The sequence below is a fragment of the Schistosoma haematobium genome, chromosome 5, assembly GCF_000699445.3.
Source record: "Schistosoma haematobium chromosome 5, whole genome shotgun sequence".
Classification (NCBI taxonomy): Eukaryota; Metazoa; Platyhelminthes; class Trematoda; order Strigeidida; family Schistosomatidae; genus Schistosoma; species Schistosoma haematobium.
The window spans coordinates 7496605-7516531 of NC_067200.1; the positions used below are offsets into that span (position 1 = coordinate 7496605).

Below are 19927 nucleotides of genomic sequence, written 5' to 3' on the forward strand. Positions count from 1 at the left end.
TAATAATAATAATAATAATAATAATAATAATAATAATAATAATAATAATAATAATAATAATAATAATAATAATAATAATAATAATAATAATAATAATAATAATAATAATAATAATAATAATAATAATAATAATAATAATAATAATAATAATAATAATAATAATAATAATAATAATAATAATAATAATAATAATAATAATAATAATAATAATAATAATAATAATAATAATAATAATAATAATAATAATAATAATAATAATAATAATAATAATAATAATAATAATAATAATAATAATAATAATACAAAGATTTATGAATAAAGATAACAGGGACAATTACAATTGACTACGAAAGGTCATAGTCAAATTGGGTCATTCAATAGTTCAGATTACGATAGATTAATTGGCCTTGATGTTGGCCAGGGAGGAGGAGTGGCTGAACATATTTCTTCTGTACGCATAGCTCCGGTTTCTTCATTCGGATGGCTACTGCTTCAGCCGTTTGAAGGACTTTCAGTCTGACCAGTTTTGGCAAAAATTACTTACCTTATAAATAATTGAAAAAGATTGGTTTATACTGGCACTATGACCGGTTTGTACTAAATGGGCCAATATTGAGCTGTTCACCTTCTTCATCAAACCTTTGTTCAACCACGCTGGAAGGTGTTCACGAGCACGAAAATGTAAATTTCTAGAACTTCGACCAATATAACTCGCTCCACAGGAGCAGTTGAACTGATAAATATAAAATGATGTGGTCATTCTAGGTAATTCATCTTTTAGCTTCGGTGTAACCATTGGGCGCGTAGAAAATACTAATCGCAGTTCTCCGGCGTTAAACGACTTTTGTATTGTCCTACGTAGTCTCTGAGTTAGTATTTCGCTAGCCGCATCCCCTCTGAATTGTAGACGCATGAACAAGGATTTCTTCTTCACTGTTTGTATTTCGCCTACCTTCGCCTTCGTGACCATATATTTAATTATAAACTTTCTAGGGTAGCCGTTCTCCCTGAGAGTATTATGCAAGGTGGTAAGCTCTTGTTCGACTATATCAGCAGAACATATAGTGCGAATACGGTAGCTAAGGTTTTTGATCAAATTTCGTTTGTACTGTAGAGGTACAAAGCTCAGGAAATTCGTATACTGCCCAGTCCAAGTACTTTTTCTGTTTATATTCCTTTTTAACGATCCATCTACTTTTCTAGGCAAGAGAACGTCCAAAAAGGCTATTCGGCCATCATTCTCTTCTTCAGATGTAAACTGAATGGCTGGATGCACTTCATTAAATCGTCTAAGAACCTCTTGCGGCGAAGTATTATCTTTACAGAGGATGAACGTGTCATCCACGTATCTACAGTAAAATGTGAAGTTCTACTCTAGAGGCCCTAAACCATGATGTGGGTACAGGTAATTGATATATCTGGATTCATTCAGCGTATCAGAATTCTATGACAGTATTTTCTTTGAAATACAAACAAGATTTTCTTTCCAGCAATGTTATTCATTAGGGTTGTATAATTACATATACAGATTGATTAGTACCCATATAGTATACAATATAACAAACAGATATTATGATAGAAAGTATCAGCAAAAAAATTACGTAATGGACAAAATGATAATGTAAAATGATAAGGTTAGAAACAGATTATTATATAAAAGATGATTGTTCACTAGAAAATTACCGAGAAAATGTAGAATGATTTAATAATAAGGGGTAATAACTTCTAAATTGAGAAGGGATTTATGATTATTACTAGGTGAAAACGAAAGTTTGAACACGCCGTTTTCAAACGTATAGATCCGATGTAAAATTATGATTTGCCAACGATTTTGCTAAGTAAAGATTTTCGGTATTTATTCCTTTTGATTCACATTGTTTGGACAGGCTACATAATTAAATTTGACTAAGTGTTCCAGAATCGAACTATTGATCGTATTAGACTTAAATTTGGACAGGTAAGAGTCACAAATGAGAGAGCACTAGAGCATGACCAGTCACTATAATAAAACAGCTTGAATAAATAACATCATCGAAAAGGTTTTTCTCGATGGATTGTCTTAATTTCTTTATTGAGTTGCTTATTAGTAAATTAAACAATGAAACAAACAGTACAAAGAATTCAGAGACCAATTAGCCAGTAATTGTATTACATACATCAGGTTTATTTACATACGGTGTATATGTTCTTAATTAGTCGGCTAAAAACAAAATGTAATCTTATAATCGTAATTGTTCGACTATAACTGCTCACAAACAAACTCAATATTTTAAGGAAAGAATTCGTTATCACAGAAAAAACTCTTGGAAGTACCTGGATCGTGATGTGAAAACGGTACAATGAAAACTTCTAATGGTTGATCCTTCCACTGATCCATTTTATATTCAATCGGAAATCCTTGAGTCCACACACCGCCGGGTTGATCATCAAATGCCAACTGGTTATAAATATTATTCATCTCAAAATAGAACGAAGACAACAGATATTAACTTCATCTTAAGAAAAATTACGTAATACTACTACTGGAAAAAAATACTTTGACTAGGACAAACTTGTCCAACTATAGTACAGGCAATATCTCAGTCTGAAAATCAAACAGCGAGTATGTTGCATAGCAGCTTCCTTTCCATTAATCCATGTAGTTTACGAAGGTGGGAAATATACTTACGCTTTAAGGATTCGGTCACAGGTTTTTTTGACTAATTGCTCATATATAGTGTAACCGTACAGCAAACAATGAAGAGATGAGAACTAGAATACTGTCCAAAAAAAGAACTATTTCGACTAACAAAGCTACAAATCTGTATCGAATGAGATGGTTAAGACATGTTTAACATATAAATAGTTACCATCTACCTTGAAATCCAATGCTATTTAACATAGAACCAGGTTAGAATAAAGCCACAGCTAAACAATTCATGATACGGAACGGGTACATGAAGTTATTAATTGTTAATGTGTCATATCGGAAGACTATCTGGTTGGATGGCCCTCAAGATCAGTGGTTCGAGTAGCTGGTGATGTGGTACAGTAGTATTAATTCTTCATTCTCCTCTAAATCTCGAGGTAAGTGTTATATTGAACTCTAAATTCTAAAAAATTATTTTTAGGCTATATTTCATATGTTCAAACGTCCACTGAATTTGAAGCTAACCGATTCACTCACTTAGCTTTTCAATTTATCGATTTCCTCTCTCACTATGCTAATATCAGTTATGATAACTGGAACCGTTACAAACTGGTGCTAAGTGTAATATTATTGGCGATTCATTGATTATGCAGACGACTATATCCTAATTATACAGAATCACATCAAACAACATTAAAGTCACAGCCTAATAAAAAATGTTATACCTAGCTGATAGCATTCACTTTCTACATAACACTATGATCAGAAGAAACATAATTAAAATATTACTACATTTTTTAAATACTACATGACTGACTAACTGACAGTATTGTTGGCTCAAACCATGTGGTATGGTAACAGTTTGTAAAGTGATAAGAAAAAATATATTTAACAAGTTTTAATGAATATGTTCAAGACTAGAAGGATGTTAATGAAGACTCTACATGAAAATTGCCAGATATTTTAATAAATAACTCAATGAAACAAACTGAGTAAAATTGACATTCCATGCACAGTAAAAAGTGAAAAAGGTTAATTACTTGATGTTTCGAAGTACAATGATCGATATACATATATGCATACAGTAGCTATGAGGTTTTCATCAGCTAAAGGAAGTAGTTATAGGTTGATTTAGTTTTAAAAAAATCAACTCGTGAGTTGTTTCGCTTTTAATCTACACACATTATGGAAATGAAAGATTCCTGGAAAGGCATTTTGAAACAGCCAACATCCAAGAATGTAATCCGGACACCTTAACATAGCTAATACCAACAATCACTTTATAGGTTGATGCAATGAAATGGTCAAACCTCTTTAAACTTTCTACAAATCATCTTCGATGTTAGGCACGATGGTGTTCAAGGTTAGGTGCTGTTGTTCCAGCATGTGCACAATATAAATCAACAAGCACAAAGTACAAACTATCAACAAGTCTTACAAATGATTTTCAAAACACGATCAATAATGAAACAAACTCTAAAACAAGTATATGAAATAATTACACAGGAGAATTATCTCACTTGATATGTTGTATTTACTGAATAATCATTGTCAATTTTAGGACATACTGGAGCTTGAAATGTTTCAATGTTTAAATGTTTACTCTTGCCAAAATCAATTGTTGCCTTCAATTTATTGGTAGGTAATTGGGAATGAATACCTCTCGAATCCGGTGTTGGCTTATCAGTAGACCTTTATTTCATTAATTAACATTAACGAAAAGAAAGGGAGACGCATAATTTTGTTTTTCAAGCCAAAAGTAATTTCAAATAATAACGAGTAAATATAAAAGCGTTACAAAAAATTTATGTGGGAAATAAGTGGTAATTCGACACATTTCATGTTATATCATCACCATATCCTCCTAATATCGACTGTGGATGCTCCACATCCACCAACCCGGTTAAACCGCTGGACATTCGCTTAACTTAATATAAACCAATTAGTTAGTGTGTCCTATTTGATCTTCCAATAACCATTCTACTGCAACTATGGGGCGTAGTTGTGAAATTATTCAACCATTCAATATGATACTTATCAGCCAACATCACCACAATTATTTATTCAACAGTGATGACGTTGAAAATGAGTTTCCTTCTTGTAAGAGTATATAATTTTTAAGAAGTCTCTACGACTCAGTAAATAATTACAAATTCGTGTATTCAGTCGTAAGTTACACTGTCTATCTGCAGGCTACATTCATACTAAACAGGGGTTAGGCATCAAGAATGGCTATCAAATTTCTACTCTAATACTTAGAATTTGGTTATATCTACCCAGTAAACCATCATCTTTATACATGTATCACTAAAATGAAACTCCTATCACGTATAGTCAATTTTTCGTAGTACAGTCAACAGTAGTTGATAATCTTCTAACGTAGTTGAATTGAGTTCTGTTGGAAGTATGAGGGCGGTTATTACTTCCCCGTTCCTCAACCGTGGAAAGGTACTTCTGGAGGCACCTGGAAAAGAAATTGGGTTAAAGGTGGACCTTTTTGCGAGTACTTGTTGAGATCTTACCGCCGGAGACGGATATCCGTTGGATAAGACGAGGTGTGCATTTTTAGGACTGAATTTTTCTAACCCCACCCCTCCTTGTGGGAAGGCAGCATCGCTGTCATGCTGGTTGTCTGAGGGAAACACCTTACTGTCTTCAAATCTCTGTACAGTCAGCAGTACGACTTTGCTCTTGGAGCTTGGGTTCGAAGCTTTTAGTCTTACCACCCTTCAACCTGACATGGTAGGACCTTGAGGAACAATTGTTCCAGCCAGTATAACTCGACTGATTTACCACGATAGACAAGCCCGATCACCACGTCAAGGTAGCAGCAACGGTCAGGAAGTCAGTTGAATTCATTAGAAGTTATTTATTTCATTAAGTACACACAAAATTCTGATAAAACTGGGTACTAAAACACCTATGCGTCATACAAATAAAAATATGAGATCGAGAAAAAATAAAGGGAGAAAGCACAATTAAAAAATTTATAAAGAATAAGTGAACGAGAACGGTTGATAGTAGGAGATACAGTTCAGTTATAGGAAGAAATGTAAGATTCTTTCAGTTAAGAATATTTTCACTTTTATCAAAAATGTGAAGGAAAACTGCGGCAGGGTCATTACCAACTTCACTTTGGAACCACAGGACATTTTAAGCTATCGAATAGTATCATCTCTAGGACCATAATGGCGGAGTTGTAATGATCTGACAGATGCCAGTCATATACAACTTTCTTTTACACCACGTTATAAAATGACCAGCTATTCTTCATTTCCAGTCAGTTCCAGCTTCACCAAATAATGTGAGATGTGGGAGTTACTGGGATGATATTAGTAACACGTATCCAAGCCCACTAAATGCCCTGATACGGCCGAGGGTGGGAGAGTTAGCTCTCCCTTTCGAAATGCTCTCACACAGCCACTTGTATAAAGCCACTGCCAGGTAAGTCCTACTCACTGACTTCTCATGGCGGGTCTGTTGTTCACGAAATTGAAAAGACGAAAAGCGAATGTCCGGCGAATTAACCGGGTTGGTGGATGTGGAGGATCCACCTAAGGGAGTTGGAAAACCGTGATTCCAAACCAATGGTGCACATAGGCTCCAGTATCCTGAAGCAATAAATGACGTGTGAACCAAATGCTGGGACTTCATCTCCTAACGTTGCCTCACTGCCTTATGGATCAGACCTTTAGGTCGAAGGCTCTGGGTGTGGCCCCCTGAGAAAACCACCTGCTTAGGTTTGGGCACCCGAGCAGTATCACAACCCTCACACAAGTCGAATGATTTATGTGGCGCATATCTATTTGGTGCCTCCTTGTACCAATGTTTATGTGTTTAAATAAATAAATTGACAAGAAACACTTGGATTTTTCTTTCGTCCTAGTTACCACTTGTAGGCAAGGCACATCTATAACCTGGAGGAAAATAATGTCTCCTATAGGCTCCGAACCCATGACATCCAACAGTTTGATAAGAACGCGGAATCTAGTACGAAGATTTTCCAGATCAGTCTGTAACACTTTGAGGTACAATAGAGATTAAAAACCTTGATCTTAATATTTTATTATGTATTGATGGTGTATAATAATAACAAACAATGTAGTAAATGAAGACGATCTGATGCAGATGTAAAGGCACGAGTCGACAAAGCAAGGGGAGCATTCCTACAACTGAAGAATATGTGAAACCCTAAACAACTATCACACAACACCGAATTCACAATTTTCAATACAAACGTTGAAGCAGTTCTCTTGCACGCAGGTGAAACTTGGAGAAATATTACAACCATCATCAAAAAAGTACAGGTATTGACAAACAGCTCTCTAAACAAGATAATACAAATTTGTTGGCTAGAAACCATTAGCAATAACCGGTTGTGACAGAAAGCAAATTAGCTATCAATAAAAATAATATATTTGTCATATCCCCATGAGTAGTAAAATTAAATTTTCTGACGTTTCGTGACTTGGTGTAAGCCATTTCTTCAGAGAATAAGAACACTAGCTATCAATTGGTAAGGGAATTAGGACATAACTGGCCGGGCTAGGCAGAATACAGGACTCTCTAGACTGCTCGTACGGGTTTTACTCGTCATTGGTCCGATCGATAATTCACTGTTCTCTAATTGGCGGTATTGTACGTTATACGTTAACAGGGCACACAAGCCACAAATTATAACACTAACATTTATAAATATACCAGGTATTCCGTTTAGTTTATTTGAGACTATACACAACCTAGAGTTCTCTTAACTAGAGGGTTTACCTGCAAGGCTTTCATTACTATTCTGAATCATCCGTTAGAGCTCATTGTTGATTATGTGGCCAAAAGCCAATCAAAAAAGGAATTCAAAAATATAACCAGCGAAGAAAATTAACCACAAACAAGGTCAGGATGAACTAATTTAATAAATAAGAAGTCCTCTTACATAAAGTAGGTGCTAACGACCTTGCATAGAAAGACAACGAAAGCTACACAATTAAACCATCTACTTTATAGATAATGATAACAGCAAATGCATACAAAAGTTTCAAACCTTCATCACTAAACACAGTAAATAAGTAAATATGACTAACCATTGTTGACCAGCTGGAATATCGGCGAGCCAAGGCATTGATAGTACACCTTTTGGTTTTTCACGGAAATCTTCTAATGTATTTTTTAGCGTCAATAGATTTTTCTCTCTTGATTCAGAATAATATTGCATTGTGATGTAGAGTGCAAAAACAGTGCATAACAAAATAATATACAAACTTCGTACAAGTCTAAGCCTCATTGTTGTGGAAAATAATGCTAAAACATACAAATATAGGGAAAATATGTACAAGAATGAGCTTTATTGATTAATATTTAGCAGCGAAAAATTGTTATTAGTATTCAATAATGTATTTGAAGAAAACGAAACACATAAAGATATAGATGTATAATGTTCGACAAAATCTTGGGATGGATTCAAAAAATAAGTCTAGTTTTTGCTAATTTGAGTCACTTGTGATGTAGCCCTGGCGTTCGTTTGCCAATGACAAGGCAAGTATGTCAATCAAGTCTGCCCTGTAAGAAATGTTAATTCTAGGTGAAGGGTACTAGACAAAGATGGTAGGTCGTTTGGAAAGGTTGTCTTCATAGAATAAGATGGTTAGAAAAATGAAATACCTTGGTGCGTGATGTTGACTGGTGTAGGAATAAGTAGGGAGAAAACTATGAGTGGCCAAACTAGAACGATGCATCAGTCCATGGAATCATAGGCTGATAGACTGAGCCATGTCAGTAGGTGCATATTGAACGGTTGGGGTCCATATGATTACCTCGACCAACGGTTAGAGAAGTTGGATGATATATATCATCTGAGCCATATGGCTCAGAATCAGACGAAATAGTGTAGATGAATTCACTCTTAGTCTTCCCTTAGATCCTAGGTTAATAGCTTTTGTTCTACGAAACCAATCAGTCTCGAATCATGTTATGTTCTTTTTGCTTGCCCTGATACTACCACTATCTTGGAATTCATATTAGCGTAGTAATGTGGTCTCTTAACTTTGGCCGACGAGCATATTCGACAAACCTAACATTAATGTTGACTGACACATAGATATTATATGGTGCATAATAACGATTGACATAAAAAATATGAGAAAAATTTAAAATAACTAGCAGTATATCATGTGCATCCCAAGCTAATATAATCGAAGTGACATGAAACCATTCTTCACCTTTACGCCGACATCACACTAAACAATGTGCAATTGAATAGTTGTAATCATCTTTACTCGAGATTATGAATTAGGTCAATACTAATTTTGTGTATTCGATATCTGATAAACAGTTTCCAGTTAGATAAAATAAATTGATGCAGTTTACCAATGCCAACCGTAGAATATTGATATCCAATCGTTTCTTTTTGTAAATACATTTTAAAGATAGAGATTAAAGTAAATAAAAGCGTGGAGCGTTTTAATTATTCGAGGTATCACACTTCGTGTAATTTTATTTATTTATTTGAACACATAAATATTGGTACAAGAGAGCGCCAATATATATGCGCCACGCCGTATTTGTGTGTGTGTGGGCTGTGATACTGCCCGGGTGCCCAAACCGAAGCAGGTGGTTATCTTAGGGGGCCACTCCCCGAGCCTTTGACCTAAAGGTCTAACCCACAAGGCAGTGGAGCATCGTAAGGAGATGCAGTCCCATGGTAGCCGGTGACCAACGATTGGTTCATACGCCATTTGTTCCCGCAGGATACTGGAGCCTATGTGCACCATTGATTTGGAATCCGGTTAAAGCGCCGGACATTCGCTTTTCGTCCTCTCATTTTCGTAAACAATACCGGTGCCACGAGAAGGCAGTGAGTAGGACTTCCCTGGCAGAGGCTGTATACGCGTGGCCGTGTGAGAGTATTTCGAGAGGGAGAGCGGACTCTCCCCACTCTCGGCCGTACCAGGGCATTCAGGGGGCTACCTGTCCATTCACATAAGGTTCATACAGAAAAACAGGACGAAGCTCACGTGTTCCGAATTGAAAGCATAAACTGCTTATATATGAGCGCCGCGAGTCTACCAAACAAACTGGATGAACTACGTGAACTTAGCAACGCTAATAAGGCCCATCTGATAGGAATATCTGAAACCTGGATATCTTCTCAGTTCTCGGACCAAGAGTTAGCATTACCTGGGATGTCTTTGTTCCGCAACGACAGAAAAATAGGAATTGAGGGCGGAGTAGCCATATACATAAGTTCTTGCTTGGAGGTGCACCAGGTTCACAACCTCGAGTTTAACAATCTTGAGGAATCCATATGGTGCTCTGTAAGACTGTCTAGTACTTCCAGGTGTTTAGTCGGAGTCATTTACAGGAAGCCAACGGCCAACACCGAGTACGATAGTCGTATGCTGGAAGGACTATCCCGCTCTATCTGTCTCGGTTTCACACACATCCTGATTCTAGGGGACTGTAATCTCCCTAGAGTCAACTTCGCGGAACACACGTACACTGGAGGCGACAACTCAACTGAAGCTCGGTTCTTCAACCTCATCGATAACTTGGGCTTATATGAAAATGTGAGGTCGGCAACTCGTTGGAGAAACAGTCAGACACCATCGCGCTTAGACTGTGTATTCACTAACGAAGAATTCCTAGTCGACAACCTCTCAATCCTGGCTCCTCCGGGAAAGAGCGATCATGCCGTCATAGCCTTCAGTTTTGTCATCAAAACTAAGCTAAGGTATCCCAACAATAATTTGCGTTGGAATTTTAAACGGCTGAATGTGCCAGCTCTACATGACTATCTACAACAAGTGGTTTGGGATGTTCACCCTCAACTCGATGTGGATGGTCATTGGGACTTCTTACTGCACACGCTCTTATGTGCTACAGACCATTCAGTTCCTCAAACGGTTCCCAAAAGCTGCAAGCCACCTACAGTAATCAAGAACCGTACCCTTCGCCTGCTAAGCCGCAAAAGACACTGTTGGGCGGAATACAAACGAACTAATAACGATGGAGCGTATAGGCAATATAAACATATCAGGAACATGTGCACGAAGGCTATAAGAGAAGACAGGCTTCAGTACCAAACAAAGCTTATGGACAAATTCGCCTCTAACCCTAGAAGCCTATTCCGTTACGCAGCCTCTCTTCGTCAAGCCAAAACAGGAGTTTCTCAACTGCTAGGTCTTAACGGCCCGACCAACAATGACGGCGACACCGCTAACCTTCTGGCGGCACATTACTCTCAAACATTTCAACCGGCTGACATCAACTTTATTGACGACAGTTTCATCTGCAATTCCACAGGATTTCTGAAGTGGACCTAAGCGCTGACTTGGTGTTCCGGAAACTGCAGCACTTAAGACTTGACACCTCTCCTGGCCCGGATATGGTTCATCCTGCCATACTGAGGGAGGCAGCCTCAATCCTGGCAACGCCGCTTAGCGTGATGTTTTCACACTCGCTTAGCCGAGACAAATTACCGGAAAATTGGAAGTTGGCTCACATCACACCAATTTTCAAAGGTGGTCGACGCAATGAACCTTCAAGTTATCGGCCGGTGGCTCTTCTGTCATTACCTTCAAAACTCATGGAGTCCCTGATATGCGATGGTTTAAACGACTATCTACTGTCCTTAAACTTCTTCTCACCCCAACAGCATGGTTTCAGGAAGGGTTACTCTTGTATAACCAACCTGCTGACTGCGGTGGACAGATGGACAAGCATCCTCGATTGCAAGGGAAAGGTTGATGTCATTTACCTTGATTTCTCAAAAGCTTTTGATAAGGTTAACCACTTGTGTCTTATCAACAAGCTCAAACGACTAGGTATCGAACCACCTCTAATCGACTGGCTTACTTCATACCTAAAAAATCGACACTTTAAGGTTAGGGTTAATTTCACTTTATCTCAGGCTATGGAATGTCCTAGTGGGGTCCCCCAGGGCTCAGTACTAGGGCCTCTTCTCTTCTTGATCTACATAAATTATCTTCCTCAACAGGTAACGTCAGACTTATTACTTTTTCCCGACGACGTGAAACTTTGGAGAGAGATACGCAACCAAGACGATACACAGGCACTTCAGGAGGATCTGACGCGACTTCAAAGTTGGGCAGACGATAACGGACTTACCTTTAACACTTCAAAGTGTAAAGTAGTCCATCTGCGACATGTCGCAAACTACAGTTACAACTTAGGAAACTCCTCTCTAGTAGTATCCCAAGTCGAAAAAGATTTAGGAGTCCTGGTGCCCCATGACTTAAAGTCTTACGCTAACTGTGACAAAAATGCCTTCCGAGCAAACCTTGCACTGGTAACGTTGAGGCGCATTTTTAGCCAGTTTGACGGAAGAACTTTCCACACAATCTTCAATAGTTTCATCCGTCCCCATTTAGAGTACGGAAACATAGTACTCCCCCTCACTCCGAAAGGACAAGGTCACTTTGGAGCGTATCCAACGGCGAGCCACGAAATCAGTTCGAGGACTCAAATCTAAGCCTCACGATAAAAGGCCTCCGTTCACTAGACCTTTACCCACTAGAATATAGGCGTCTTAGAGGTGATTTATTAATGGCTTATAGTATTCTTAACACTTCTGGACATCCTCTTAAACACCAACTTAAGCTTAGTTCGAATAATAACCTAAGGGGTAACACCCAGAAACTGGAAACACAACATAGCGAGACGGAATGTAGACACAACTTCTACTCCTTAAGAGTTGTCAAAAGCTGGAATTCGCTGCCGGCCGAGCTAGTCCAAGCGACTTCTCAGGAGTCCTTCAAGAGGCAAATTGACCTATTCTTAAGAACCAAGGACAGCATCACACTATGATTTACCAATTTCTTTTCCTCTTTTATTGTTAACATACCTAGGTTCCTGCCTGGAGGATTTGGTGATCCCCTGCTACTAGACACGGAAGCCTGTTAAGCGAAAGCTTCTTCTATTCCGTCCACAACCATTTGTATTTGAACCATTTGAGATGGTAGAGATATGTAGCTCCGGTAGCAGTTGATGAAAGTTACGCAAGGAAAAAGTTTTGTTTAGCATCTACTAACTTTGCTGCTTTACAACTACGAAATTAAACTTATTGGGATGATTATGAAGGCCAAACTGAATGGGGGATCCCAAGCTGCCAGCTTTGTGGAAATTTTGGGGAAATCCCCAAAATGAAATAGCTTTCCCCAAAGTTTGGGGAAATTTAGGGGATTTCCCCAGGTCTGAGGAAATTTTGGGTTTTTTGTCTCATTTCCCCCACATTTACTATAGAGGCTTCCCCGAAATTCCCCCAAAATGGACTACATTTTCCCCAAAGTTGGGAGCCTGGGATGTTTTAAGGGCTTAATTCCCGGCCAGTCCAATGCAATATGTTGATAGGAGCGCGATAGGATTGGGAAACGGTGAGACTATAATTTATGGACGAACCAATCAGATTTGAGATAACAAATCTTGAATTTTCGCCCAAAATCAATTTATTTATTTGGCTAAATAGTTTTGGCATTATAGTTAATGTCAGTTCGTGATCAAAACCCTATATCTAATTCTTAACCCTTAACTATTAACTGTAAGTATTAACCCTGATTCCTTACACTGGTTTATAACCCTTATTTAGCCGTAGTATGTAGGTGGACATTCTCAAGCCTTTTATAGCGTCGCTCAAAGGTCGTCCATATATTAGTCTCACCCAACTGAAAACGACTTGTAAGGATTACCCGAGAAAGAGAATGCTGATGGTAGGCTTGTGTTCCTCCATAAGGGGCAACAGGCGTAACTGAACAGGAATAAGATGGTAAAGTAATTAGACTTAAATTTTAGAATTAGGGCGTTTCTTGCAGTCTTGATGCTCAGTTCATTGGATTAGCTAGGCTAGGGTGAGGTAAGACTGAAACATTTTAACAATACTTCGGGGACAGGATGAACAGAAATTTAACGTTAAAAAGTCACGGATATGTAGTGAGTAACTCAATCAGTTGGCTGAAATTACCACTGAAATAAACCCCCCGATGAAATGCGTGTATATTCTAAGCTCAATTAACTTCCAACTAACTGTAATTGTCAAATTAAACGTATTGACACAATTAATCAATAATTTCAAACTAAAGATTATCCTCATCTTACCTGCTGCAACTTACAAAATTTAAAACACTCCGGAGCGCTTGACCTTCGGCGTTCAAGGTGAAGTAACACAAATATCCAATATCTTCATCACTGGCTTGTATGGAACAATTGTGGTATCGGTATGTTTACACTTATTTGGTTATGTCCAACGCGTGATATTCTAGCCACCGGACTGCACTAATTGTAGTCACTATGATACCCAATCCCCTTATTTTTAGGAAAACCTTATCAGTTTTATGGATATTTCAGGGAGGCTGCAATAGAGACACATCACAGTAGAACGGACTGCAGTAACACTTTCTAATACTTGGGAGTTGTTAAATATTGGAATTCGCTACCGGTTGAGCTAGTTCAAGAGACTTATCAGAAGTTTTTTTAGCAAAACGCTTGACCTACTCTTAAGGACTAAGGACAGTATCTCACTATAGTTTAGTGTTTCTTTTTTCTCTCTTATCGATAATATACCTAGGTTCTTACCTGAATGCATTGGCGATTCCTTGCTACTAGATATAGAGGCCCGTTAGGCGAAAGCTTCTTCTATTCCATCTAGGACCATTTGGACATTACGAATGGATGTAGAAACGAAACTTCGTCGGTGTTTTAAGGCAGTGTTTCACCGGTTCACAATCCAATGGAAGATTTGGTAGTCAGCTGACAGAACCTGAGTTTGTGGATACTGACGTGCTGTTCTTATCAATCTTCTATTTAAAATAACAAGTAAAACCAAAAGTACTTGGGAATTCAGAAACCGTGATTATATGGCTCTTGGTTCTTCTACATGGCCAAAGCAATAGGTTAATTCCGTTTATCAGCGTGTTCAAGAATATATAAATCTTTTTGAACATTTCATCATCTTTTTTGAAGCTGACTGACTGACAATGACTAGTTCGTCACCTTAATTAGAACGAGCAATATCTCAAGTCAGTAATATCCCATTATAAAAGTGTATGGATGTTGTACGTAACAATAAGAGGGTTCAGCAATGTAGTACAGCTATTCCAATGTAGAGCATAGTAGTACTGAATAACAACTGTTCCTAAGTACAATATGTAATAACATTTTTCTGCCATAGCGGATACACACCATCTTTACAAAGATGATCTATCATTTTCAATATTGGTCTGCATTTCAGATTCTTCCCGGGTAGGGTTGTCAAGTAAATGCAATCAGTAGAAATAATAGACAGTATATTTATGCACATGTCCCAGGGAGTTAACATGTAGGTCTAGTTTTTACTACTACATTTTGAGTGCAATCTTTATAATTTGTTTCAAAAATTACATCGCGTCGACGATACGATCATGAGAAAGGCACATCAAGTTCGGACGCGGCGTTCGTGTGTTAGAATTCCGGTCGCTCTCAGTATTCACGAAACACAAATATTGAAGAAGTTTGTAGATGGTAAAAAGTGCATATAAAAGGCATAAAGTGAGAGCGTGAACCCTGGAAAACACATAGGTCGACTTAATTTTAGACGGAGGAAGTTCTTTGACTATGCACTGAGAGCGTAGAGCTGAAGAAAGAGAAACAAAGGAACAGCAAGACATTTTGATATAAACCCTAAAAATTGATTAACAGTTTGCAGTGAAACGGAAGAGGCATGATAAATTCGTAGACAAAGCACATGCAAGACGTTGTTGCTAAAGTGATTTGTGATTAGAGCCGTAAAATACGTGAAAACAACAGTAAAAAACAATGTGTTGTGGTATGTAACTTTGTGGAGTTGGTGTAGCATTTAATTTGTCCTACGGACATACTACTAGAACCAGAAATGCGATACTGGTTATCTCAGAGTTTGTGTGAAAGCTATGGTTAAAACAAGGACAACTTGGCCTTAAACATTATCGGGTTCTGAACGTAAAAAAAATTAGATCAGTACAACAATTAAAGGATTTGCAGTCATTAAGTGAAACGCACAATCATGTTGACCAGTATTGCATAACTTATCGAAATGAATAATGATAATAATAATAATATATTTCTGCATGTGCAGGTACACACCGTTTTTACAGGCATGATCTATAAATTACAACATTTGTTGGTTCACAAAACGTTTCCCAACTTATTAAGTTTATAGTTGTTTTAAAGTGAAATCGTGGAGCGCTTGCTGTTAACTATGACCTTGAGAGGACGCGTACGTCAAGTTTGTTCCAAACGTCAGAAGTTTCATAGCTGTGCTCTCAGAGCAAGATTCTGAAGAAGAAAAAGAAACCGAAGAGCAGCAAGGCATTTGGATATGAACACCAAACGTTGATAACAATGTGTGGTAGAACGGACAGAGTTATAACGAATTAGAATAAATTCATATTATGTCTTGTTAGAGTGAAATGAAGTCAGAGGCTCCATATTAGAGAATGTACTAATAAAGAACAATGAGTTGTGATGTTTAACAAGTTGGAGTAAGCTCACATGAAGGAAGGGAAGTCAGGGTTGGTACAAGGAAAGCGGTCCATTAGAAGCGAGTGTGCATATAGAAGGTGAAGTATTCAGAATACTAATGAATATAACTTTTATTGTCCAACTTTTTCCTTTTCTTTTTTTGTCCATCCGACGCCAGCCACACGGTCCTAGTGTAAAAGTCCGAGTTAGCATGTTATAGGTTGTCTTAGTATAATAACTAATCCAACATAAAATTGGAAACATGATTCTGAGTGGTGAGAGTAAAAAGACAATCTATATCACAAATTGATTGACTCGTTCTCAACCATAAAGAGCCTGATACAAACAAAATGTTCTGCCCCACAAACATGGGCGGATTGAGGTCATCGCCCTCACCATCAATGCTTGCTGGTCAGTAACTCCACCCTCCTTCCTTTTGTGGTGTTAGGCTCATTTAAGCTTATTTTTTGGGTATATATCGTCTCTCAAACAATCCTCTGTGTTTCACATCATGTTGGGAAACACTGTTCTATAAGTAAAATTTTACAAGCTCATCAGGCAATTACGAGTTCTGAACTGTAGGTAAGGCATTGATGCAGTGCTTAAATTGACTATATTATGAAGTATAGTTTGCCAATCAGAGTATAAGCATTAAGAAAGGTATAATGTAGAATAGTTGTTTATTAAAACAGGCGGAAAAGTACAGAAGTATATGAGTTGTAGAAATAATATTAATTGCTAGTCAATATAGTGTACAGAAGAGTAAAATGTTAATAAAGAATAAACAGGAAGAAACTCACATTAACTTGGTGCTGATGTTATTTTGTGTTGTCCTAACCAGCTGATAGGTAATAGGCTCCATAGATGCAAGACCACTGGTAGTAGGCAGTCGATTGTGCTGTCCCCTTGACTTTTTAGTTTGGTGGTGGGTGTCCATTAGCGACCGAGTTTAGTTGAACAGTACAGATGGGTACAGAGAGTTTCCTGTCTAATTCAAGTGAAGAGATAGAGTGGAACTTGTAATTAATACAACTACAAAGTAGGAGAAGTAAGGCAAGCTGAACTTGAAGTCCATTTTGGTCTAGACGTGGAGAGAGCCTATAATGTGTGTGTGGGGCGCAGATGTGATCGTACGTGCTAGATCAGTGCAAGTGAGAGCTTGATCAAGCAGTTTTACAAACGTATGTAATTCATTTGCCGTGTGTATTTCGGAGAGAAGACTGTTCCATATTATTGCATAATTGATGATGAAGACGTTTTCCCGGGTTTTTGATCTGTGTTTCTCAACTTCGGTGGTAGATACTTTGTTTTGAAGTCCATATTCATGTGAATCTCGGGCAAGAGTTATCTTACATGTTTAATAAGTAAGGTTTTTGAGTAGTTTGAAGTAGAGAATCAAATTAGACTTAGGCCTTCTCTCCCAAAGCGGTGCTATTCCTAAGATTTGGCATCGGGAACTGTAGTCAATGACCGAGTCAGTCTTAAGTACTTTGCGGGTGAAGTCTCGTTGTATTCCTTCCACATTTAGTATATCAGATAGGCGTAGGTTGGAAAATAAGAACGAGCAGTATTCAACGATAGGTCTCACACAAAATTTGTGAAGAAGGATTTTAGATTCATTTTGATGGTGGTTGTATGCCTTCACTCTGCCTGAGGTGTTTGTATATAGGGCTTTTAGGATGTTAATAAACTTCACAGACACACCCTTCTTCAATAGACAATCTCAGAGAACAGCCCTGTCCAACGAATCGAAGGCAGCCTAATGTCAAGAAACACTACGATTGTTGGCCTTTGATAAGTGTGGCGGTGTTCTAACATTTGGCGGAGGGTGAAAATATGATCAATACATCCTCGACCAGAACGAAAACCAGCCTGCTCCTCGCGAATCAATCTTTCTCGGGTTTTGAACAACCTACGAAGTATGACGGAAGCCAATAGCTTGGACGCAATCGGAAGTAGACTTATTCCCCGATAGTTGTTACAGGAACGACGTGAACCCTTTTTAAAGATAGGGACAACTATCGACTCATTCTATGACGTTGGTACACTCTCTAGTTCCCAGACCTTTGTAAACAACGTCGTCAATTCCTTAGTCAAAAAGTCACCACCATCTTTAAAAAGAGCCGGAGGTAAGTCATCTGGGCCAGGTGATTTGTAACGCTTCAAGAGTTGGAGTTCCTTGCGGACTTCCTCCTCGTTTGGTGGATCAGTCATCACCGGCCATGGAGAGCAGGACAGTCTGACCGATGTTGCCAGAGCAGCAGGCCAGTTGAATTGCCCTTCGAAAAATTCTGCCCACCGTCCAAGACGTCGATGGATGTTAGTGATTGGCATCCCATCATCCTCGCAGATTGCTTCACTCACACCAGACTTCTTGCTGCCAGTGGCTCGGATGAGCTGGAAGAGCTTCCGGTAGTTACCAGATCCAGCTGCTGCATCCAGCTCTTTAGCACGCTTCGACCGCCAGGATTCTCGGTCCTTACACAAGCTTTGCCCAATTTCCGTACGTAACATCCTTCGTTTATGGTCAAACTCATGGTCACCCGGAGTAGACCGACGGGCTTCAATGAGTTGTAAGGAACCAGAAGAAACCCAGTGCTTAAAAGCGGGACGTTTCGCAAACCCACAACTGACTGTTCCCGCCATTTTCATGGCGTCATGCGATTGCAACCAATGCTCATCTATACTTTTCGGTGGAGTGGTAGCTAACCTAGAGGCTAGAGGAGATGACGAAAAGACATCGTTTCTCACGCCGATTTCTTCTCACTTTGATGGAACTTCATATCTAACAGCACATAACCGACTGTTAATGGGGATCCAATCGACTAGTGCTGCCTCAGCTCTAGCGCTTAGTGCGACACCAACGCCAGCAAGACCAGACGAAGATGCCACAGGGTCCCCGGATAAGCGCACGTAAAACAAGCTTTTCGAAGCGAATTTGTTGTACATCGCCAGAGTCTTGAATACGGGTCTGGGATAGACAACAAACATCAATATTAAGACATAGCCAGCCCTATCTGTTGTCCGACCTGCATAAATGTGCGAACGTTGAAGGCAGCCAGTTTGAATGGTGCACGTGGTTTCAGAAAAACTGCTTCAGACCTCGTATTCGGTGGTAACATACAATTTTCAACCGGACAGTGACTCGAGAACGTTTAGATATAGTCGAATTTCCACTAAAGACGAGCCGCTGTATAAGTATAAAAGAGGGTGAATAATGTGGAAAATAATAATAATAATAATAATAATAATAATGACAATAATAGTAGTAGTAATAATAATAGCATTAATAATGACAATAATTGTAATGATAATAATTTAAATCAATTGCTTGTTTTTCGAAGCGAGAAAAGTAATTTCCATAGGCATAGAGAGTTTATCAATTTGTGTGTGGGCTGTGATACTGCCCGGGTGCCCGAACCGAAGCAGGTGGTTATCTTAGGGGGCCACTCCTCGAGCCTTTGACCTAAAGATCTAACCCACAAGGCAGTGGAGCATCGTGAGGAGATGCAATCCAATGGTAGCCGGTGACCAACGATCGGTTCATACGCCATTTGTTCCCTCAGGATATTGCAGCCCATGTGCACCATTGATTTGTGATTCGGGTAAAGCACCGGACATTCGCTTTTCGTCCTCTCATTTTCGTGAACAACACCGGTGCCACGAGAAGGCAATGAGTAGGACTTCCCTGACAGAGGCTGTATACGCGTGGCCGTGTGAGAGTATTTCGAGAGGGAGAGCGGACTCTCCCCACTCTCGGCCGTACCACGGCACACCTTGTTAACACTTATTTTCTTTAACCTATTAAATGCTCTT

At 38.7% G+C, this 19927-nt stretch overlaps 1 protein-coding gene across 2 annotated transcripts in view; it reads right to left on the reverse strand.

Annotated features, from left to right (window-relative positions):
* Window positions 1-13792, reverse strand: part of MAN2A1_1 (Alpha-mannosidase 2) — a 48412-nt gene extending 34620 nt beyond the window's left edge. The window contains exons 1-4 of one of the 2 annotated variants that reach the window (XM_051217410.1): window positions 13733-13792; window positions 7708-7924; window positions 4150-4321; window positions 2314-2458 (exon numbers count right to left, since the gene is read on the reverse strand). In XM_051217410.1, coding sequence (XP_051064806.1) covers window positions 2314-2458; window positions 4150-4321; window positions 7708-7907 — 517 coding nt within the window. In that variant the 5' untranslated portion in view covers window positions 7908-7924; window positions 13733-13792. Of the gene's footprint in view, window positions 1-227; window positions 4322-7707; window positions 7925-13732 lie in introns of those variants that run through there. The other variant, XM_051217411.1, reaches the window with a different exon arrangement.
* Window positions 13793-19927: the final 6135 nt, after the last annotated feature.